This window comes from Coffea arabica, chromosome 7e (assembly GCF_036785885.1).
Source record: "Coffea arabica cultivar ET-39 chromosome 7e, Coffea Arabica ET-39 HiFi, whole genome shotgun sequence".
Classification (NCBI taxonomy): domain Eukaryota; kingdom Viridiplantae; phylum Streptophyta; class Magnoliopsida; order Gentianales; family Rubiaceae; genus Coffea; species Coffea arabica.
Window position 1 is genome coordinate 11567267 of NC_092323.1, and position 25470 is coordinate 11592736.

The 25470-nt window shown below is 34.3% G+C and overlaps 2 protein-coding genes across 2 annotated transcripts; one reads left to right on the forward strand and one right to left on the reverse strand.

Moving 5' to 3' along the window:
• Positions 1–4329: 4329 nt before the first annotated feature.
• Positions 4330–7776, reverse strand: LOC113698173 (ADP-ribosylation factor-like protein 8c). Its single transcript, XM_027217886.2, has 6 exons — positions 7478–7776; positions 5417–5498; positions 5294–5326; positions 5085–5206; positions 4758–4919; positions 4330–4650 (listed from the first exon to the last, which is right to left on the reverse strand). Exons 1-6 carry the CDS (start codon positions 7513–7515, stop codon positions 4533–4535), a joined length of 555 nt encoding a protein of 184 aa, XP_027073687.1. The 5' UTR covers positions 7516–7776; the 3' UTR covers positions 4330–4532.
• An 8183-nt stretch (positions 7777–15959) lies between these two features.
• Positions 15960–18129, forward strand: LOC113698402 (uncharacterized). The gene is made up of 3 exons (XM_072059805.1): positions 15960–16226; positions 16459–16588; positions 17058–18129. Exons 1-3 carry the CDS (start codon positions 16094–16096, stop codon positions 17857–17859), a joined length of 1065 nt encoding a protein of 354 aa, XP_071915906.1. The 5' UTR covers positions 15960–16093; the 3' UTR covers positions 17860–18129.
• Positions 18130–25470: the final 7341 nt, after the last annotated feature.

Here is a 25470-nt window from a genome sequence, read left to right on the forward strand (position 1 = left end):
AAAAAGAATTCATCAATTAGAAGTTCAAAATGCTTATTTTTAATTGCTGGATTGGCAACAAACATTTCACAGTAATTGGCATCTAATTGAACATTGCTTGTAGGGAATGATCACTTTGTTTGAAAGTATTTGCTTTAGTTTAGTAGTAGTCATGTCTGTTCTTGTTTTTGTATTGTTACCAGTTGAAGCTAAGCTAAGTTCACTCACTTTCGATGTTATATATTATCAGATTTGATTACGATATTTTGACGGAACCCACCAAAGAAAACGTGTTATTGGGATGGTATGTTTGTCCAGAATTCGATTTGTTCTTCAAATTTCCACATAATCACCTTCGCCAAAAGGAGAGAAAAAAATTCTACTAATATCTATATATACCAAAAGATTATAGTACTATCATTCAGTTCTTTCGTGTTTAATGCAAAGGCAAATGGGATCTTCAAGAATTTGCATTTGTCTTACTGCTAAGTTTCCTTTTGGTTATGAGAAGAAATGAGATAATCTATAACCTACATTCCTAACTTTTGTACCCCAACAAACAAATAGGAATTACTTGGTTAAAAATTATTTACATGCATTACAAACATATTTTCTAACACATTTTTTTTAATATTTTCAATCGCATTTTTATTTCACATACATTATTTCGCAAAAAAATGCTGTAATAATTATTCTAAATAATCTACTATCCAGACACGCTCATTGCATCTACACCTACCGTTAAAAAGAAATACTATGTGTTTACAGAAGACGTATTGTATTACACGTTGAATAGGAAGGCTAGGGAAATCTCAACTATGCTTTTAGACCTTCCATACATACCTACGCTTTCAACATTTCCAGATGTCATCTGCAAGCGGGCGTGTGTGTGTTTTTATCTTTATTTTTCTTTTGCTGTACTTTCAAATTTTTCTTTTTTGGGGCTTTTATATTTGGGTTAATTTCAGAAACCTCCCCTGAGGTTTTCTCTGATCACACCTAGCACCCCCAACTTTCAGAAATCATACCTACCACCCTTAGAATGACAACTTTCGTCACATTGTCAGCCCTTTTGTGTAAGAATAGTATTTTAAAATTATTTATGGGAGAGAGACTATTTTTTGTTCCACTTTCACCCTACTGGGAAGATAAGTTTTGAATTGACAAGATGAAAATAAAAACAAAGCTATGTTGTGATATTATTTTTGAAACTAAACGGGTGTAAGCTTTTTAACTATGCTACTGTAGATGACGTTAGATAGAACCATTTTTAACCTGGTGCTTAAGCTATATAAAGTAGCTTGGAAACAAGATACTAACATCATTCACCGTCAATTTTCTTTAGGCAAATTGTAGCAACTGATGCATCAATCAAATATTGATTGCTCTCTATATTTTTTTTTTTCAGATTACAAAATCAATTTGATGAAATCCAAGTACAACATGCCCATACTCTTAACTGCATAGCTCTAAATATATAGCCAAGTATTTCTCATGCCTAGACTAAGTACCACTACTACTCAATATTAGTAAGGATGAACATGATCAGATTCTAATCCTTTAGCTATTTTTGTAGTTTTAGAAATATTCGTTTGATTACCATCATCTATGGACTACAAAACATTGCATCTCAAAAAATCTGTAGAAATAAAAATGCGCATGAATTTTTCTTTTTGTCTATAAGTGGGAGGTGAAACTGATTTTTATTTGCTCTCGTGGAGTTGAAGTTGAAAACCCACGACTTTAAGAGTACCCCAATCTCTTTCGCATTCAGCTACACTTGTTAATTACCTTTCATCAGATGACTGATTTTTGCCTAACCATCACCACCTCTTCATTGGCAACTATATGCTCAGGTGGGATTAGCTAAGAAAGCCCCCCATCAGACTTATTCCAAAAATGACACTCAAATTGTGCACCAAAAATGATAGCAATCTTGTTCTTTCAATTTTCAATTAATATAGTTACAAATTTTTTTTTGCAGCATTTTCTTGCACAAGAATTACTTAATAATAGGGGATAGCACTGTAATTTCTCCTCTACTGATTGGGACAGCATGTCACTTCATTCTGCCAAGGATGGTAAGTGTGATTTCTCAAAGTTAAGGGGTGCCAGGTGTGATTAGGGGAAACCTCAGAGGAGATTTCCGAAATTAACCCTTTATATTTTGGCGGTAAAAAAGAAAATGAATTTGAAACTACTACATTTCTTACCACCTAAACAGGTTCCGAAGTGGTATGCTTTGTATTTCTAGAATAGAAGTAGGTCACAGTCTACATAATTTCAAGATTTAAATGTACATTCCTTTTCCTGTAAAGGTAATTGCAAAAGAACATCCTAAGCGGTAAAGAACGTTAAAAATTTTCAATGATAATTCTTGCGGAGGAATAGATATAAATGTCGAGGAGGTTTTGATCTAGTGACTAAAATTAAAATCTCAGAAATTAAATATTTGATGTTCAAATCCCTCCTTCTTATGCTCCATCTCTTCCTTACTTAAAAAAAAAAAAAAAACACACACACACGAATATATGCCTTGACTAGTTTGAGAGCAAAAAAAAAAAATAATCTTACATGTCAAGGATTCAAATCTTATACTTTATTGCAACTAAATCCAAAGAATGTGTAGTCACGCGGTACGTTTATCTAACTTCTCTTGGCCTAATTAAGCTTTCTTTTTAGTATGGATTAGTTTAGAAGTAGCATAGATGTTGATGATTGACAAAAAAATAAAAAAAAAATTAAAAAAAAATAAAGAAAGAAAAAAGATTTGCTTAAAAGAAGAGATGTGGGAACTGCTTTATATAGGCATACTTCAGATTGATATAGTAAGATTTCATATGATATCTTTTAAATAATAATTGGAGTATGAACTAGTTCCTAGATTTTATGCATAAATTATAAAATAAGGAAGTTACTCGTATATATGATATTTTTGGTATGTCAAATAATAAAATTTCACATACTCTAAACTTGAGGCTTTTATGGTAGCATTCCTATGATTAAAGATGACAATGGGGACGGGTACCCGCGCGGGAGGCTATTGGGGTGGGGGCGGGGGGAATTTTTTCCCCCGTTTACAAACAGGGAGGAGGGCGGGGGTATACTCCCCTGCCCCGCCGATACACCCCCGCCTTGCCACCGGTTTGAAAAAAAAAGATATATATATGTACATAATTATATATATAATATTTAATTTAATTAGTTATAAATTTATAATAATGATATTATTTGTTATATGTATCATTTAATGTATATTAGTATATGTAATATAATTGATATTATCAATTATACTACTAATTATACATGTCTATTAATAAAAATTATTAATTATTTATACTAAATTTATTAATACATTTATATTAAATTTCTAACTACACTTAATACAATAACACTTTTTTCTAAAAAAACACAATAATAATTTAGTGATTGTATCTGTATGAAAAGTGAAAACTTGATTATTTTAGTTATATTTGTTTTATTATATTAAATTGTATTCAAATAACTTTTGTTTAATTATTTTTATAAGTTTCAATTGTGAAATTACAATGAATAACAATTTGGTGATGTGTTGATATTTTAGTACTTAATTATTTGCTAAAATTTAATTATAATGAAATTATATAACAAAATTTTTTTAACCCCATAGGTGTCACCCGCAGGGGAAGCCGGGGGCGGGGGCGAGGGGTGGGGGAGGAGTTCCCCGCCCCATTGCCACCCCTACCTATGACTGAGAAGTTCGAACTATCGACTTTTTCATAGGCCTTGTTCTCCAGTAATTTTTGAAGACCTAATTTTAGTTTTTGGTCTTCAAAAAAATTATTTTATCACATTTTTTTTTCTAATTTTAAATTTTTTGGACCCGAAAAAGATGAAAGTCAATAGCAAGTCTCAGGCTGCTTTTGGCTTCTTAGTGTAGGTTGCTATTTTTTATTTTTTTTTTGGTGCGGACAAAAATACATTACATTTGCATTATAGCGACTTCACGGGTGGAAATATTGTGAGCAATGTACATTACAACTAACTTGTAATCACTTATAATTTCAAATTCTGCATTTTTAGATACCAAACAGCTCCATCCTGAAAGCTAACCTACCATCAAAGTGAGAACCAGTGCGGACAATTCAATCCTACAGAAACTTGGGACTGTTATTGCATGAGAATTGAGGAACAAAGAGCAAAACAAAGTCTGATAAACCAATCCAAATATTCCTAAGCTCTAAGATGTCACCATTTAACTGGTCAATGGTCATTACTTTGTATAAATGGTGATGTCTAAAACAAATTAGCATTGTCAATGGTTCAGCATTCTGCAACAAAATGACTATTCTGAGCTATTAAAAAACAAACTACACAAATTCAATCTTATTCTTTCTTTACAAAGTGTCACGGACTTGGACAATGAGCTACTGTAATTTCCAGAACATTTGCAATCTAAAAAACAAATGTTCAGAATGGATGTACACTCTTCAAACCAAAGCAGCATAAATAGTTCAATACAAGCAGAAGCCAGCTATCCACCATGAAACTTGTCTAGAACTTAATATTCTTTATCAACTCACTGTTTTTGAATGCTTAATAAGCCAATCAATGACTACGTCGATATTTATTGTATCCTTGCAAGAGATCATATAGCAGCAGACTTCTCTATCCGTGATCGAATCAAGACCCCTGTGTCATAACAAAGACAAAAGAACGGTTAACATGTATCAAGTGATAGAGGAAAACGAAAACCATTTGTACGTACACATGAATATTCAACAAGTATGTCAACTTACAATTGATCCACCAATGCTTGTTTTGAAAGGGCCTCTGACTTGTCAATTTTATTCCCAAGAACAAGCAATGGGATCCCACTGAGTGAAGGTTTCTTCAAGAGGTCATGAAGCTCACTTCGAGCTATAGGAACGCTGTCTCGATCAGCAGCATCAACGACATATCTGTTTAGTAAAAAGGAGATTTATTGTTCAAGGGGATCATCGTTAAATTGCATCTAATATGCTTCTGAATCAAGAAATTGTACGGTACATCAAAGTTCTAGACAAGTTATACATAATTGATCAAATCTTTGAGATTGGTAGAGATGTTTGAAGATGTAGAATTACAGTATTGCAGAGACACCACGACAATAACGCTCCCACATGGTGCGAAATCTGCGTTGCCCTCCGAGGTCCCAGAGTTTTATGGTTACATTCCCTTTTGTCACTTTACGCATGTTAAAACCAACCTGGTTTTAAGAACAAAAACAAAGTCAGGATAACATAATGCCAAAGGGCAGTGTCTTATTCACATCTTCGTACAACTAGATACATACAGTTGGAATCATGTCCTCGCTGTAGCCCCCAGTCTGATAAAAAAAATAATAATATAAGTAGCTTGAAATGATCATCTTTGGCAAAGAAAAATGAGAATGAGAGAATATTTAATGTATACTAACAGCAACAGCATTGACAAGAGATGTCTTCCCCGCATTTTGGAGGCCAATGAGGGAAAGTTCCATTTCCTGTTTGAAGAATAGGCTGAAAGAGATCACAGTCAGAATTAAATAAATAATCCACAAATTGCATCCACATAAATATTTTGGCTATAATGCTGAAAGGAGGACCTGAAATCTAGTTACTATATCTGAAGCTAAAGAAGTAATGGGGATTATCCCTTTTTATTTCGGTTGACTGTTAAATCTATGGAATCAAGGAGCAAAACCAAACATGTTCTAAGGTGGCAATGCCATGAATCTTGGATGCCATCACTAAATTAACAGAAAATTTTGATGCATACTTTTGCAGTAAATTTAGGATGTCAGAATGGTGTAAGCATGTGACCGCCATTTACCATATGCTTTTATTCCGTAAATACAAGGAAAAAGGAACCAGGTTTTAAGCGTGCATAAAAGGAAAGAGAAGACTAGAAATCCTATAATCTAATCCAATGTTCCACATATTTCAATTCTAAAATGCAATTATCTAGGCTTGTATTCAAATCAGCACGCAAGATAGAGTGCACCACTGTGGTATCATGGCAGCAGGGAGTAGAAGCATGTTTTAAGCTATAGTGTTTTGTTTAGCTTAGATCCCTTTCATTCGTCTTTTTTTTTTTATTTTTACGCCTGACTTAAAAAACCAAGTATCACCTGGAGAAAACACAGTGTCCATGTTTGTTGAAAAATAAGTGAAGGAAGATTATTCGCCAATCATCTCTTAGAAGCCATTGCAAGCTGAAGATAATGTTTAGCACAGCTCACCACCAGTTTACAACCACATACATAAACAACACAATACTCATATTACAAGTATTTTCCATACAAGATTTTCAATCCTGGGACCTAAATCCAATGTAAAAGGTGGGAATCTCTGGGGAACTTGATTGTTAGGAGTCCCAGATACAGAAAGTTGGCAGACATAACAGCACTTCTCCCCCTTGCAAAAAGATTTTGGAACCCCTAATTTGGTCACAACTATTTATTAAGTTCCAAGTATATTTCCTTGTTAAACTCCTGATGCATGAAAAGTTATATAACATCTTGCCTTCTCAATCCCCAATCCTACCTGTGGCAGTACCCATTTCTATGAGCCAAGGTCAATCAGTTCATAACACTCCATATACTGTTATACAGAATTACTGCACTTGCAAAAATTGACTTGCGGTTTTTAATGGAGATTATCTGAGACCAGAAAAGAGATAAAAGAGTTCCTATCCACCTTAGTAAGTGAGACAAAGCTTAACTACCATTCCTTTTTGCTGTATTGTATTATGAAAGTAGACCAGAGGAACAACACTACTACTGCACTCCAATAACCTTTGTTCTCCATTTTCTTCTCCCAGGATTAATTTTCCATGTAATCAAACAAAATATCTTCGGTTATCAGAGCACACTCCAATTACAGCAAAGTAATCAAAATTTAAAATTTCTCCTGAAACTCATATTGCTCAACCCTCACACCAAGTGAGTAAAACTCTATACTAGTCATCATATCGGTTCACAAAATCAGGCTCAGAAATAAGTCCAATATAATGATTTCATATTATTAATTTTGATGATCAAACTTAAATAAGCTTTAGGTTGCCATTACCATTTACCAATTCTAGTCTCATATGTTCACTATCTTATACGTCACATTTCTGGTTGCTCAAAAAGGGAAAATTTTGGTGACATCCCTAATGTCCCCAAAAGGGGTAATTTTGCTGGTAACATAAATCAGAATAATTCACATATTTTATAGTAAACTTCTTAGTATCCAAATAAAGAAATAACAACAAATTTAAGCTACAACAAAGTTCAGTATCTAGCAAGAAAAAACAAGCTGGGCAGAGGTGTAAAGTCTCAGTAGAAATAGTACCAATAGTTTCCATTAAATTCTCAAGAATCAATACAACCGTTCAGCAATCAGTTAAACTCTAGCGAGCATAAACTACCAAGGACTGAGAAAAAAAAGGCCATAATTGGTAGGGGCGAAAAAAGAAAACAACAGAAAATAAAAAGGATGAAGGAAAAGGTTACCTTCGAAGCCAATTGAGGAAGGAATCCCACAAACCCATTTAGGAAAGAGCTCAAAACTTTATTGAGCAAATGGGAAAAAAATTCTAGAAATACAATTAAAGGAAGAAGTATTGAAGAAGACCCTTTCGGTTGCAGGAGGATTTGTTGAAATCTGCGGGAGAAAACTAAGCAGAAGAAGGAAGGAAATAGTACTAAAATGCAAGAAAATAAGATAACTTGTGCCGACTGAAACAGAATCTAGACTTCTGCTATCCTTTTCAGAGATAGAGAGGAAGTTTTTCAGGTAAATCTGCTTATGTGAGAATGACTTCAGCAGTATATTTCCTGATTACCGAAGCGGTAGCAGTCCTAAATTAATGACGGAGTTTAGGATATTAATCATTTAATAGGCCCTTTCCTTCAAATTCTGTTGTAGGATTGCTGGGCTCATCAGTGAATTCAGTATTTGGGGTATTAATAATGGGCCTTCGGAAGTCTGGTAGTTTCAGCCAGCTGGCCCGGATCTATGTTGAATTTCACTATTCCGTTTTGATTTTATTTAGTAAACGCGATGCTAATTAAGAGTCTCTTCAAGTAAAAAGGCAATAATGTAAAACCATTTTGGACAGGTTGGATGGACAAATTACGGGTTTAATTGAGGTTCCATTCTTGCGAAAGGGCGATCCAAATTTGTTCTCCCCCACCCCCTAAAAAAAGAGAGATTTTGCGCCTTACAAGGGAGAAGGGAGAAAGTTAATGTTTCTGTCAGTTAAGTTGAATCTTAAGGACTAAATTAGACTTTTTGATTGGATAACGGAGTTGCTTTTACAACATAAAAGCATAGGAAATTTCTACATCCACTCGTACGCCTACTAAGATTTATTTGGCACAAATTTGGCCAGAAAAAAAAAAACACTAGTGGGGGACGATATAAACATTTGATTAGAAAAAAAATCAAGATTAGATGATTTAACTTTTGAGTGAATGTGCATGTACTTTAGTACTAGTATTTTTTGATGAAAAGTCCAGCTGTTATAATCTCATCAAATTGCCAAATGAACCAAGAATAGGCGTTGCTCTGCCAGACAAGGCTATTTTACGTTGCCATCTATGTTGATTATTGATTTGCCAAATAATCAAGGGTTAATTCTACACCTTTTTAACTATAACCAAATTCTCATTTTGATTTCTAAATTTTAAAATAAGACACTTTAATCCTTAAATATAAAATTTATCCCGCTTAAATAAGATAGTTGACAAAAGTGAGATAAACTTCGTACTTAAATTAGATAAATTTTATACATTCAGAACTAAATCCAAACAGCTTTTATACTTTAACACTATAGTAAGACAAATTTTATACTTTAGAAATTAAAACAAATTTTAGATACTCAAGGTCTCAATTTCAAAGTATCATCTAGTCAATAATAGGTTTTGGATACCATCTGAAGGAACCAAATCAGCTCTGCAAAGGACACAGAACTTCATGAATATAGAGTACGTCTAGCCCCTAGGTCGAAGGCAAAATTTTGTACTCAACATTCGAGTTAGGCAGCCATCATCTTTAGGAGTTATAAGGGCTACAATCAAATTTGTTAGTGGGAGGCTAAAAAGAGGAGAAGAGGGAGGCCTTTATTCTGCAGGTTACAAGTTTAACTCCAATGGGTAATTAGGGTACTGGAGCGATAAACATCACTAAACACCCCCTACACTACACCAGAGCACCTTTGGATAAACATCACCACCTAAGTAAGATTCTCTTCAAGTAGAAGGCAATGTAAAACAATTTTTTGACAGTTATGATGGACAGATTATGGGGCTTAACTGAATTTCAATTTTTGTATCTTGGCATCAACTTATCTAAGGGTTGTTCAAATTACGCATCCTGATCCGAACAATGGGGTTGCTTTTCAAACACAAAAGCATAGGAAATCACTCCATCAAACTCGCAAGACTGCTAGGATTGCTTTGGCGCAAAAGCATTGCTGCTGGGATGCAGCAGGAAAGTGAAGTTAAAAAATAAAGTGAGGTAAAGAAGAACGAAAATAAGTTCTCTTTCAACAAATATTAATCACACACACACACCCGGAAAGTAAGGTGAATCCACAACCATACCCAAAAGATAATTGCTGACTTTTGGGTATTGACTGAGGACCTTAAATTCCACTCACGCACACAACTAATAATCGATGTGGGATAGAAAGCACTGGGAAAGGGAACGCAGGGAACTGCTACAAGACCTTAACGAAGACCCACTCACACTGACACTCCTCCCCATTGGCTTTTTCTCTTTCAACAAATATTAATCACACACACACCCGGAAAGTAAGGTGAATCCACAACCATACCCAAAAGGCAATTGCTGACTTTTGGATATTGACTGAGGACCTTAAATTCCACTCACGAAAATAAGTTCTCAATACACACGTTTTGGTTACTAAGAAGTTAGTTAATGGCAGTTATTGAAACTTATATGAGTAGCTAAATATTTTCCTTGGAAAATCCAGCAAATTTTACAGGACACAAAATATAGGAGAGTGGAAGAAAATTTTTCACCATTTCTGCCAATCGAACATGCATGAAGGAAGAATAACTAAAACTTTCCGTCACTTTCCCGTACTTTTTCCGTGCAAACAAACAGTTTTGTCATGCAAATGGTTTAAGTAGACGTGATTGAACGTTAGTGGTTTATAATCTCATCCAGATTGTCATGCGGACTAAGAATGGGTTTTGCACTTTATGAGCTCTACGTGAAAATGGGGGCATTTGTTCACGGGTTTGCGAGTGGGCGTTCCATTGTTTTGAAGCGAGCCAATTGGGCTTTGGGCTAGCCATCTAAACGAAGCAGCAGCTCCTCGTCTTTTGCTCAGTTTTCCTTCTTGTCAATAATTTTCCTTTTGTACCAAAAACACAATTCAAAGGGTTAGAAACATTAATTAGGCGAGCATAAGGTTTCAATTCGACTCTTTTTCCTCTCCATTGGAAGCTTGGAGAATCTGTCTTTCTTTGTTTTCAAAGCAACAAAAAATTGTGTAGGTGTCCATTAAGATGTAGTTTGGGTGAAGTATATACTTGCAAGAGAAAAAATTAAATATTAATAATATATGCATATACATGGTAGGTTGTATGGGATTTAAGTGTGTTGACGACTGCAAACGAAGAAAGATGTGATGGCATGAGAAAAGAAGAAAAAGAAACAAAAAAAAAAAGAAAGGTAAATCATCCTAGGCACTTAATAGTCAAAGCATAGAAGGCACAATGCCATCTTTTTAAATGGAAAACTAACAAAAGATTTTGACCATCTATTAAAGGGGGTAAACTGCAAAGTATAATAAGTTCAAGGTACAATGTACAGCTTATTCCTAATTACAAGGGGTTAAGTGGAATTAAGCCAAAAGTGCATTCATGTGTGTGTTTTGATATCCAAATAAATGTACTTGCACAATTTTGATATCCAAATAAATGTACTTGCACAATTATATATTGTTGTTGATTAGTAGAAAAATCCAATTTGACCAAAAAATGAAAATTAAAAGCTGTTTATTGAAACATGTGATAGTGCTCGAGTCTAAAAAGAATCTGCGTTTTGAATGGGATATGCACAAAAGGAATTTTCCTCCTGCATACAGCCTATACAGCTACCTTCGCTTTTAACGTGTCTGCATGCCTATTTGTAGTTATTCGTCTGAGTAGTCTCCCTGAACTTGCCTACTATTTGAGTTGACAAAGACATGTAAACCCTGGGAACCCGATGCAGAAAACCGCGTGAAAACTTTCCATGCATCTCCATCATCTTTTTACCTGATATTCAATTTGCTATTTCGAGAATGAATACTTTATTGAAGTATGTTAAGTTTATGGACTCTTTTATTATGTTTAATTGGTTTTCATCTGTTCTTTTTTTTTCCTGTAGTTTGGCTGGAAAATTCTCTTCGTTTGATTGGAACTTCGATATATATTTTACTCAAAATTCATGATCATGACCTTGCTAGAATACCAATCTTTGCATAGCACCTTTTTTTTTTTAACCCAAAAGTTCCTTTTATGCATCTATCTTCAATGCAAAACAAACGCCTCGTCTGCTGCATCACGTACTTGTCACCATGATCCAAGAACTTTCATTGAAATTAATCACTAACTAGCTTATGACAAATGCAGCAAGAATCAAAGAAGAGCAAAAGGTCAAGAGCTTATGCACTTCTGGAATAAGAAAAGTATTTTACTCGGCATGAACTGAACTGTGGAATTTGGATATATGCGATGACTTTGAATATGTGTTCAATCTTAGCTGTTCCTCGCCAATTAAGAAATACCTATTAATCAACAAGCATGCTTTCTCTAGCGTTTACCATTTACCAACTACGTACTAACTTGAGAAAAGATATCAGCCGTAGTATTTTGCCCTTGACCAGCTGAAACTAGTACTATATCGATCTACTTGCAAAATGATCACAAAATGCATGACATTTTTTCTTATCCGATTACACACAGTCACACACAAGTATATATATATATATATATATATATATATATATATATATATATATATGTACATTTTGAGTCTGAAAGTGTTGGATCATTATATATCATCATGCAGTTGTGCATCTTTAGCGATTGAAAAAGAGAAAGAAATTGCAATGTGACCAAACGCAGCCCACTTTACCATTTCAACTGGGAGGCGTTTACTTGGGAGTTGGGAGTTGATGAGATTTGCAAAAGAGACAAGAATAATTGTACGTGAACTAACTAAGAAGCTTCTTGCATGCATGATTATCGCATTGACCTCTGCAAAATTAAACGCTTAAAAATAACAAAAACTGTACATTTAAATACTACTACCATCTTTTTGACTAAACTCAAATGAGTCCTCCGTAGCGTAGCATTCTCACATTTCGGCTCTCCGACAGATGATCCTTTTTCTTAACTGTATGATAACTTATGATGTAAGAAAACCTTACTGCTTTTGTTTTTCCTGAAGCAATGAAGCAATTGTGGAAAAAATTTACCAATCTAGAAGACCTGATAGTAATTAATAATTGATTAGTCTACACTAAATAGCGAATAGTCTATATAGCTCACTCTCGTTCAAATTTAACTCAAGGACAAGATAGCCACTTGCTCTTGCATTGTTCCCTTTTTTTTTTATGATTATATTTATTTCCGGGTATTAGATCATTAAACAAGAAAAAAGACGAAGAAGTAGATATATTCTGGGACTGGAATAGATGATCTTTTCAATTTTGTCGACAAGATCATTAAACGAGAAAAAGAAGAAGGATAAGATATACTACTATTATGGGACTGGAACAGAATTTTTTTTTTTTTTTAAATATTTTTTCTTAAAAGGCAACGTTGCCTATGAGTTTGAGCCCAGCACAAGAACAATTTTCTCTCATGATGGGTATTTGCTCTATAAATTTATGGTAAAAGCTATTTTTAAGAGCTAGTTAAATGATTTGTTTGACCTTTTCTGTAACTAATCTCATGTCCAAAGGCTGATAATGAAAACTAGACGAGGGCGGTTTTCACCGGGCAAAACTTTCATAATAAAAGAAGCCTTTTCAAATGTTAAACAGCTTTTCAGGCATTAACGTACATTTCTTTTTCCTTTCAACTTGACAGATGCTAAACCAAACGGGCTTATAGCTTAATGACTAGTTCATTTACCTAAATTATATAAATAGTTGTTCGTTCCATGGTTTTGTCTAGAGATAAAGGCCAGAGAAAACTGTCTTCACGGTTGTAAAATCAAGCTTTGTATATGGATTACAAGTCGTCATAGTTGAGCTAAAAGAAGGCATGCACAATTGTTTCGGTTGAATTAATTGTTATACGGCCCATAACAAGCAATACTAAACTGTTCAACACAAAACAAATGATACTCCAAATCACGATTAACTACCAAATTAGGCCTAAATATTAAAATAGTACCAGTAGTTTAGAGATGACTCAAGCAGTTACGCAAGAACCAGCTAGTTAGTCAAATGGTTTTTGTAAGCTAGTCAATCAAATCAAGAGGTTTCAATTTCGCAACATCAACTTAGTACAAATAGATTTTAGCTACCATCTGAAGGAAGAAATCGCGGCTCCAAAGGATAGGAACTTCATTAAATATAGAGTAGGTGTCGCCACAAGGTCGAAGGCAAAATTTAGTTCGAGTTAGGCAGGCATCATTTTACAGTCTTTACTCAACATTATCTATATGCATGATTGAGAAGGGATACAGAAGAAACGCATTGTTATTTAATAGCAAAAATCAAGTTAAACAATTAAGCCACATGACTAGCTTCATGTTTGGATTGCATTTTTCTGGATTTTTTGTAAAAAAATTACTGTAGCGATTTGATATATATATAAGGTGAAAATATGATTGAGAAATGTATTCACGAAAAACGTAACAATTTTTCTTTGCTATCCAAACAAGTACACACATATATATATTACAAAAACTCTAAAAACTTACAATCCGAACAAGCTCTAAGGTATAGTTTGGAAGTCTAGAAAATGAAAATTATCAAAAATTACACTGTGAATATGTTGGAATTCATAATTAGTTACACAAATATTTGTTTTGATTTTTTGAACTCGTGGTGTTTTGGATATACTTCTTTTTTTTTGGCAAAAAAATTTTCTTTTTCTTCCCCTCAATTTCCTAAAGAAGGGATATATATATATATATATATATATATAAAGCAATTTCTTTCTTTTCTTCCCATTTCTCAAGTCCCAATTGAAGCCCACAAAAGTTTACAAGGCCAAACTAGCATTAATTTGAAGGATCAATTTCAGCATACAAATAAAGGGCGGCCAATCCTCTGCTTGACCGTGGGAATGTGGTGTGGATCTCCTGGCTAGTATTCTTGATCAATTTCAGCATACAAATAGTCGTCACATGACGCAGTGGCTTTAACACTCTTGGCATGCAATAACTTACTAAGGCGGTAGTACTGACCAGCTGCCTATAACCGGAACAAATGAGAAGACTCAAAGTCTTCCTGTGGTTACAACTTACATCATTCTTAGTTCAACACATGAATCTCCGAAAAGACAACAAAAAAAGAAAGAAAGAAAAAAATAATAGTATGAACTCGATGAATTTGGCTCGAGCAATTTGAGATTTAAACTGCACTTGGTCCAATTAAGTGGCAAGTAATTTCACCTAAAAAAATGTCTCTGTAAACATAGCAATATTGTGCAAGAGCCCACAATCATGAAAGTCTTGGCATGTGGCCTATGACTATATTAAACAAGTATTGGAAAAATTATACGTCATGTAACTTCAAATCTGGTCCCTGGATGGAAAAATTTTGTGGCTTCAGCAGAGTAAATTGGCCAAATCAAGATTTTTTTTTTTCTTCAATTAGTCTGATACAAATTCAAATGTTTGGACTTGTAATGGAGTTTCGGTGTAAACTGGTTATCTGATTTTCTCTGGAACTTGACTTTAGGAGATTCATCCAATAAAGTTATGTGGAGTCTGTCTTCTTTAAAAAAGAGAGAAAATTAAAAAAAAAAAATTCAATTATTGGCTTGAAAATAAAAATCCCTTTAGTCTACCTAGGAGTTAATAACTTAGGACATAGTGCCCTTGCGTGGTACGACACTCAAGCACAGTTGACATGTAGAATTCTTAGCCGCTTAAGTGCCTGTTAGACATTATTAACTTTGACGTCTATAGGAAAAATTAAAAATTGGTTGGTTATAGATCCTAACCTCTTCTTCAACTAGACATCTAGTGGCTATACTTAACCAAAAAAACAAAGTACATTAGTTTGACAAAGTATGCCATCTAAACCTCCCCAAACCATCATATTTCTCGCAAAGAACCTTCATCTGCATTTATAGCAGATGGAGGAGAAAAACGTTCCCCCTCCCCTTCCCCACTCCCACTCCAAAAAAAAAAAAAAAGGAAGAAAGACTAGGAAACTGGAATCCTCGGATTATTGATTGCAGTTGGCTAGAATATCTCCATTTTCCAAGTTGGCAAAGATGTGATAATCCAAGATTTTGGAAAACGAGGCACCGAATTTTGCTTAGCATATACGGTTGTGGGACCAATAAGTAGAGTAGAAAAATAACTACAAGTATAATGAATGACATTGATCTTCTACTGTCTCCATAAATATTGCTCAAATTTTATATCAGTGGATAGGGTATGTTTTACTTTTAACCCTTTTCTCCCCAGGCTGAGTTGTAGTATTGTATGTATACACTTCTATTTCTACGCTTCGAATTTAAGTAAAGGCCACGAAAGGTGAGGTGGCGCTTTCTGAAAGGTGATATGCCACGCTGCGACGCGCTCCTCTCGTTTGACAACACGTGTGGAGTCAAAATATTTGGGGAATCCCTCCCCCCGGCCCCCCCATATAAAAGAAAATTAAAAAAAAAAAATGAAGGGTGATGTTTAGATAGTGCAAATTCCCACTATTGCCTAATAACGTGTTTTTCCAGAGGGCAGCCATGGGTCCAAATTCTCTCCTATATATATATGTAGGTAGCTAATGCATCCGTCCCTAGTCTTTGCGGGTTTCTCTCAATCTCAAGTCATAGGACTGTTTCTTTGTCTACTCTTTCAATATTGATATATTGATATACTTCCAGCCATCCAATTGATCAGATTGAGAGAGAAGTAAAAAGATGGGAAGGCAACCTTGCTGTGACAAAGTTGGCCTAAAGAAAGGGCCGTGGACTGCTGATGAAGACAAGAAACTCATCAGTTTCATTCTTACCAATGGCCAATGCTGCTGGAGAGCTGTCCCAAAACTTGCAGGTCTCCCATTTCTCCAAAATTCTATCAGTATTAGCTACTCGAGTGTGAGAGGGAAAGAAAGGTTTTTACATGGTCAATAAACAGCTCACTCTGTAATGTACTAGTGATCTTTTTAAGTAAGAGAGAGAAAAAAAAAAAGAAGAGACTAATGAAATCCTTGTGGCCCTTTTTGCTCATCTTTGTTCGGTAGTTGGGACTTTTTTGTTGATTGAGTGCATTGCAATTTTGGCAGGACTCTTGAGATGCGGAAAGAGCTGCAGATTGAGATGGACTAACTATCTCAGACCAGACTTGAAGAGGGGGTTATTGTCAGAATATGAAGAGAAGATGGTCATTGATCTTCATGCTCAGCTTGGCAACAGGTTAATCCTCTATCCTGATCTTTACCCAAAGAAAAGTTTAAAAGAAAATGAGAAAATTAGTTGAATTTTGAGCACCCCTTTATCCCGGCCCCGTTCTTCTGCATTTTCAATCAATTGGATTCTTTAGCAGAGGTTGTACATGTGGAGCTCAGTTGAAGCTACTTGTAAAGTGGCGGACAAGACTTGCGCAAATCATATTTTCCACTCCTTCACATATCCCTTTCTCAATATTATCATCATCCTTTTATTCTGAGCCAATCCCTGCATTTTGCCTTTCACAAAAGGCCCTTTTTTCTATAATAAAAAGAAAGAAACGGAAAAAAAAATGCATTTCAAGAATATTATTTATTCCGAGGCACCTTTTCCAGTGTAAATAGTCTTTGTTTATGAAACATAGCTTTTTACACAGACATTTCTGGTGGCCAATTATGAGTTCAGAATAATAATTTTGTATCTTCATGCTCTGTAGGTGGTCCAAGATTGCTTCTCATCTCCCTGGAAGAACTGATAATGAGATCAAGAATCACTGGAATACTCACATAAAGAAAAAGCTGAAGAAAATGGGGATTGATCCTGTGACTCACAAGCCACTGCCCCCGTCAACAACTATTACTGCTGATCAACCACCCCAAGAGGAGCAGCCAGAGAATAATCTTGATTCTGATCAACAAGCCAAAAAAGGCCCGCCGCCTTTCTCAAATAGTGCTTCTGATACAATCCCAGAAATAGCTCAGCAAAATAGAGAAGCAGAGACTTCAATGCAGTCAACTTTAACAGAGGCAAAAGAAGAAGATGACAAAAGCAATAATCATTCTCAAAGTCCAATTGACTCCTCCCCCATGGAAGTCAACAATGGCTTCTGCATAGATGAAGTTCCCTTGATTGAACCTGATGCAATATTAGTACCGTATCCAAATTCTTCATCAACCCCTTCTTCATCGTCATCATCATCATCATCTTCTTGTTCTTATGACCGCAGCTCGAATAATTACAATGCATTCGATCATCATCAAGAGATGTTGCCGACAATGGACTACTGCTGGCAGTTGTCATCATCATCAGCATCGTCATGTGACTACTACTATGACACAAACAACATGAACATGGATTTCTGGGATGATGACTTCATCAGCAATTGGGATATGCTACTTAATGATAATAGTGACAGAAATAATGTAGCTGCTGTTCTTGGAGTTGAACCTTCCCTGGTCCAGTACCCTCCAGAAATGGTCCAATTGGATGAAGATTCTTGGAATTTTTATCACTTGTGATCATATCAGACATTCTTTTCAATTCAAGTGGAGCTACTTAAGTTCTTGTTAATGTTGAATTGGTCTTTCCTTGATTAGCTGCCAATAGTTACAATGAATAAAAAGTCAAGAATCAGTGGGACAAAACCCATTGATTACTTTTGTTTTTTTGGGTTTTTGTAGATTTTTGTTTTTGTCCATGTTAGAGACAAAAATAAAATCCCTCTGTACATCAGTGAAGCTGGCATCTTGGAGTACGATAATGGCATGCAACCAACCGTCAATTTCTTATTTTTATGTATTAATGCTCTACTTTCGTTGTCAAGTGTATATTGTACAAGCATGTAATAATGTAGTTACCAATGGGCACAAAAGCTTGCAATTACGCCTGCGCATGAAACATGTGGCTACCACGTAAATTACAAGTTTGTGAAAATATAATTATGAATTTATCTAATGATCGAGTGCGTATAGGGTAAAGCTTGCTGATCAAGTTGGTATTTATCTCAATAAGTTTTCGTGATTTCATTTCATTCTTTTTGGTTGGTTATTTTTTCTTTATAAAAATTGAGAACTCATCCAAGCATTTGCCAGGAGTTCATTACAGCAAAATAACATAAATAATTTTCACCTACCTTTGTGTTGTGCTAATGCTCCAATTTAATACTTGATCAATAAGAGGCTTAAAATAGCGTAGCAACAATAAGAATTTGATCGGCGCACGGAAGATCACAAGATTTATAGAGCTAGGAGGCTTCATTAAATATTGAAATCCACATGTTCAAAATCTGTCAATTGTTGCTGGGGCCATTTTAGAAATATTAATGAATTTGGGTAACTGTCACGGGAGCATCATTTACTAACAAATAATAATAATGTGTGTTATGACTAATTGTAAGATTTTATTTCACGAGTCATAACATCTGTGATTTTTTTACGAGTTATACTTTTATGATTTTAATTTAATTCTACGAGCAGGTTCAAAACCATTTTCATGCAATAGCCACAAATCTTCAGTACTGAATATTCCTTTTATATATTTCCTGATCACCTTCGTACATCACATTTTAAAAAGTATTACAATAATTTTTTTTTAAAAAAAGTGCAATCCAATCAACCGTCTGAATGTCTGGATTGTATTTATTTATTCACCAATTGATATATGAGGCATGGATGAAGGCTTGGAGTCAAAATTTTGACAAGTCCCACAAACACAGGGTGTAGTACCTGGCAAAAGACAATTTGAGGGTCGGTTACCCAAATCTTTGGACTTCAATCCATTTTAGAAGAAAACCTTGCAACACTGGAGGTAGAGGAAACAAATTTGGCCAGATCTAATTAATATATGAAACATGAGAAAAACTGATCTTTCATTTATTTCCTTTTCGCTTGTTAGGCTAAGCAATTACCAGGTTAAGTTTACTTTAGGGAAAAGAAAAAAGAGGGGCGAAAATCTTGCATTGGAATTGTCTCTACCTACCCAGACAAAGATGTTCGGTTAATCACGAGACCTAAAAAATGCGATACGTAATTATTTCTTAAAAACAAAGTGATCCCATCAACCTCAAGGGCAGGAAAAGACCAAAATGCCAAAATGCTCAAATCAAGATGAAGATGTTTGTTTGGAACATAATGGCTTGCATGCCAAAACGTGAAAGGGTGGAGAAAACTACAAAAACAACTAAAACAAAAATTAGTGCAAGTAATAGCCACAAAGATAGCAAGGATCATTCATGGAATAAGATCATTCATGCAAGTCACGTAACAACACACTGATGTTTACGGGAAACCATACATTTGAAATTTTTAAGCGCCCCATTTAGGACTTTCTTGCCACAAATAATATTATTGTATAATACAATCTTCAGTGTAGTCTTATTTGTTATTGGGTTTGTGGATAAGAATTCCAGTTAAGGATAAGGATCCTCATTTATTATGTGTTTAGCCTTTCTGACTCCCCCCCCCCCCCCCCCCCCCCCCAAGAAGAGAGACTTATTTGGGTTCGGAGTAGAGGTGTCTAAATGGGTCATAATTTGGTAATGCGTCTAAAAGGATCAACCCATCTATACACATTTTAATAAATGAGTGTAATTTATGTCCATTTAATAAATACATCCAATTACTTTTTTATGAGTTTGAACAGATCAATATAATTAGATTGTGATTGACACCTCTAGTTTTGAACAAGAAAAATATTCTTTTATAGGACTTGCCCATTGCCACTCTAATTAATTTGATGTTTATTCGTGCACGGAGAAAGTTTTTGATGTAGGTACACAATCGGATAGGAGCTAGAGCTAATCTAAATCTGAAATTGTAATTCTCAAATTGGTTTTGAAGTGATTATCAAATTTAGGCTTCAAACACAATTCCAATTCAAATCAACATAGAACCGATTTCATGTGGCAAATACTTCTTCTATTTATGTACTTAAAGACTCAAACTAATAGAGAGAGAGAAAAAAAAAAAAAAGACATGCCACAAAAAATTGTTCCACCATTCGGTACAGATTATTCAAACAAATACATAATGGAAGACAGACTATTCATGCAAATACAGGTTAGGTTAGATATGGAGTTGCCTCTTCTATAGACTTGCTTGATTATTCTAAAGCCTTCGGTTCCTGTACATTTTAACAGAGTTGATTTTTCTGCAAACGTCGAATATGACAAAATTACTTTGCTGTCAAAAGACTCGCTTTATTACTTCAGAATTCGGATTTGATTCTTACTGTTCTGCCAGAAAAGTTTGGCCTAATAGCCAAAGTTGAAATGATAGGATTTAGTAATTCTTGGTTCAATCTCCCTTTTTAAATTTTACTCCTCCTTTGCTAAAATAAATAAATAATAGAAATAAAAGCGGTTCAGTTCTCCTCTATCTTGCTACTCTGTTCTTTGCTTCCCTTGCCCTTCTATTTCCTTTTTTTTTTTTTTTTTTTTTTTTTTGCCCTTAACACCACAAAAATTTGTAATTTCCAAACAATTGGCATAATACCAATCAATTGTTATTTTCTTTTCTTTCTCTGCAGACGATAAATGGAGGCGCCGGCGGGGGAGTGTCCTAGGAAACGTGCACGCTAAAAAGAGAGCATAATTGAGAAAGGCTACTTTCAACGGTATCGTTATTTGACAATTGGCATACATTTAGTATCTTTTCTCCCATTAATTTATGCAAAAACATCACGATTAATGATAACCTAACTGTAATCGGGAGTCCTCAAGTAATCCCAAAACGAAAGATTAGAAGTCTTTAGCATATGGCACATATTTTACATTTTTGCTCTTAGTTTTTTTAAGGATTAATTTTTTGTACGCTAATGGTGTAGTGCTTTTTTTTTTTATATACTGACAACTATGAATATATGCTACATGTGCATGATTTAAATTTAAATTTTAAATTTAGGTTATGTGATATGATTTAAATCTGCTAGTATAAAAAAAATTAATACAGTGTCGGTGCATAAAAAGTTAATTTTTTAAATCAAATTCAGAATATTCCTAAATTAGTTGTTGATTCCCCACAGCTAGCATTATAAATAACGCAGAAAATCAGATTTTGTCAATGCAGTTGTAGCTTATAAGACATTGTTGATGGGTCAATTTAAGTTTTTTGGTGGAATCTATGGTTGCAAAGAAGTTGGGAAGCTGTGCCAACCATAAGGGAATGATTGGTTGAGCATCAATTTATGGTTTGATTTCTTAGAGTTTCATATCTTGGAATGATTTTCGTTTTGCTAGAAAATGTCCTTCTTTTATTTGTTTATGTTGCCTTGGGCTGAAGGCCAAAGCTGTTTCTGTTTATTTTAAATTCGTGAAAATCGAAAACTCAATAATGTCGACTTCCAAACGTATTAGATGTCGTACAAGAGTTCGAAGAACATCGCATGGATCCCTTTTTTTTATTATTTATTTCGGTCGACGTCTTTCGTTTTTGATAAACAACAATAAAAGTAATTGCCAATACTGAAAATCCAGGTAAGCAAAACGTCAAGTCGTTTTCAGGTTTGTTAGGATTATAGTCAACGAGATCCCACGAGCGTATTGAAACGGCAAAATGAAAACAAAAAAGATTCTGCGAATTATGTAATAGAAAACTTGAATATCATTAATATACGGGTTAAATGTAGAAAATTCCCATGAATTATTATGCTAGTTATAATTCACACCTAACTTATTTTAATAGACACATCACCTCCTTGGTCAACTAAAAAATAATGAAAAAAATTAACTCCATCTAAGCAATTGGTGAATTTATCCTCCTTGAAAAAATAGCCTTTTGGTGGGAAAATTTGTCACTTTAAATAGGCTGATTTTCACTTCAAAAGCAAAGTGTAATTGAAAACAAAGGTCAAATGTGAGAGGACAAAATACGAAAAATTTGAGAGACCGCTGTTGCAATTTTTATCTTCTTCAACACATCATAATGCCATAACTTCATATACAATAGGCAAAATATAACTTGAAATCTTCACAAGAATTTGGATGAGAAAAACCCAAAATTTTTCATATGAATTTAGCATAATAACCGCGAAAAAGGTTCAATACGAAACCTTCATATTAATAAGCAAAATATTGGACTTAAAAGTTTCAACAAACACCTAAAATTTTCGGTTACTTATGTGCATATATAATGAAAAACCAAAAATACAGCTCGCATTTAGTAGGATTTTACAATGCAATTTCCATGATACAATGATCTATTTTGACTTGGCCCGAATCAAAATAAATAGTGGAATGAGGTTGTTCAGATTTTTGAAGTCAATTTATTCTCTCTCTTTTTTTTTTCCTATACTTCTTTTGTTTTAATTGCCATTCAAAGTGACCTCATATTTTATTTTTCTGTATTTTTAATTAGACATTTCTTACGAAGTGAAAATTTTAATTAGTCTATTTGAGGTGCCAATCTTTTCCGACCAAGAGAGCATTTTTGGCACTCAATAAATTGGTTAGTTAACCAAGAGTGTAATTAAGGTGGCTACAAAAATATTTTAGATTAATAGATTTATTGCATTTAATCCTTAATTAATAGACCGGTCCTCCTTTTAAGAGCTGGAATTGTAAATGGTTAAATTGAGAACGGAGTTTCGTATTAAATGGAGAAACAAGAACACTTGACCGCCGACTAATGTATAATTAAGTCACCCTAATTTCTTATTATACATTAAAGTGAGTTGCATCTCCGACTGTCAATATCCTCCATATCTAAATGTCCTATAAACAGAAAATTGGATTAAAGAAAAAAAAATTTTAATTATCAGGTTTAATTCTATTGTATAATTAAGTAGCAGAGAGGGTGAAGAATTTTCACTCAAATTAGGTGTAAGCCAGCTGTCTTGGACACTGTCAAAATGCATTAATTACGTGCTAGATAATGTGGTTCTCATTTGAATTATTATTAAACGAATGAGAAAACATGCAGGAATTCCAAACACTTCAAATTAACGAACAGAATCTTGATTATTAGCCACTGGCCATTTGGTCCAGTGATCATCCCTTCTTTGGGGATGCTGGAGGTCAGGGATTCAACCCTTACCTCCCACAACTTGCCACTCTACCGTGGCTGGTCTTTGTCCTCACGGGGTAACTCGAATTCCAGTACCTAGCTAGCAAGGGCTGCCTTTTGACCAAGTCTGTGCCCAGTATACTCCGCGGACGGACACCTGGGTTCCCAGATACAATTTTCATGCGCGAAATCGAAATTTAAGTTTGTAATTACAATTCTATGGCTTAAAATTGTGAACAAATACTAACCAGTGAAAAAATATATATATAATATCAAAATTTGTAATTTTATTACGCTTTTTCCTATCCATTTTTTCGCAGAATATAGCGCATTCCCAAATACATAAATCTACAGAGTAAATTCTCCATGCAAAAGTCCATCATGTCATCAAAAAGAAAAATACAACAAAGAAAGGAAAAAATGGAATGAACGACAAAAACCGCGGCTGCTCCAAAGATGCATTCCCCCATCAGTAACGTCAAATCAGCCTGAAAAACACGAAGCATGCAAAACAAATAAGACTTGCTACAATTCTTCATCAGACAAAAATTAATCGAATTTAATACATGCAAAGAAAGTGATTTGTGGAAGTTCAGCTGACGACTTTAGAAATTAGGATTTATGTGTTGGTAAACTCCTCACCATTATGCTCAGTGTGAAAATGTGAAGATTGTAAAAGATGCCCAACTAGCTTTCTTTCCCTGTTCTATTCCGCGTTTGAGCCACCAATTCTTTTTTGTTGTTTGTCAAACTTTTTCATTTTGGGTATGGATAGTCTTTAATTTCCCCTTTTTGTCACAAAATGAAATCTCCAATCTTTTTTTTTTTTTTTATCCATTTCCTTTGACATGATCTATTTCGAAGATGAAAATTTATGAATGCAACAACTTTATTCGAATTCTTTGTTTGACTGGAGTAAACTATTGGGCTTACTGGAAGACTTATAAAGCAACAAAAATCTAGTGGAGCATTTCGGTTTTTTTTTCCAAGAAAATTTTGTCGTACGTAATTCATTTTCTTCTTCCTTTTTGTTCTTGCAAACAATAGCACGACAAAAAATATATTCTTCAAAATCTGTTAAGAAATAGATTTTCCTTTTCCAAGTAAAGTAGTTGAGTAAGTTTGTTATACATTATTATCACTTTATAACTCTTTTTTTTACACTAGCAGATTTAGATAAGTCATAAAATACGAAAACAAATCATGTACATACAGTATACATTCACAACTATTAGTATAAAAAAATCACTTCACTGTCACTGTCAGTGCAAAAAAAAAAAAAAAAAAAAGGTTAATCCAAAGTAATTTGGCTTTAGCGTCAGCAAGAGTTGGTGAACAAAAGTTTTATTTGATGAATACGGTTCTTTGCGTAACATGACATCATAACTTCTGCATTTAACTAGTTTTATTAGCAATGAATGATAATCCAATTAAACTGGCGTCAAGATTTCTTGTTCATTAATTATGACAATGACTCTCACGTAGTTCTGGGCATAGCGTAAATGTGCTGTGCTGCCTCTCCCGACAGATTTATGTGCTTTCACGACTTCATCCATTTGTTAACTGATTTAGATTTTAACGTGGCATCTTAGGGTGAATCGAATCAAAATCCAATAAAGACATTCAAATTTCTACACTATTAGTAATTATTAGGTCATGTAATCATTTCTCTAAACATGCTTTACCATTGTGATTAAAGTAGGAACCATCATTTGTTTAACAGTTCATATATATAAATTCTTTGCTTTTAGGAACTTCTTTTCTTTTTTTTTTCGCTCCCTTTTTGGGTCAGAATTCAAGTGTAAGTTAGGCGTTCAAAAGAGTACTTAGAAATTAAGGACACGATTGTATCCATATTTTGTAATTTTCTACAGAAGGCTCAAGATTGAATTTATCATTTTAACCCTGCCAGTACCTTGGTGGAAATACGTAGACCTTTGCATGTATTAGTTTTGACTTTTTTGGCCAGTCGATGGATCATTTGTCGACAGTGGACTTGGTTTTCATACTATTACAAAGTACAAGGACATTACGTAGTGGAAAAGAAAAAATTTAAAATCAATGTCATCAATCTTCAAGAATATTAATTAATAACTATGAATATTTGATAATCTTGATGACTTTTTGCTT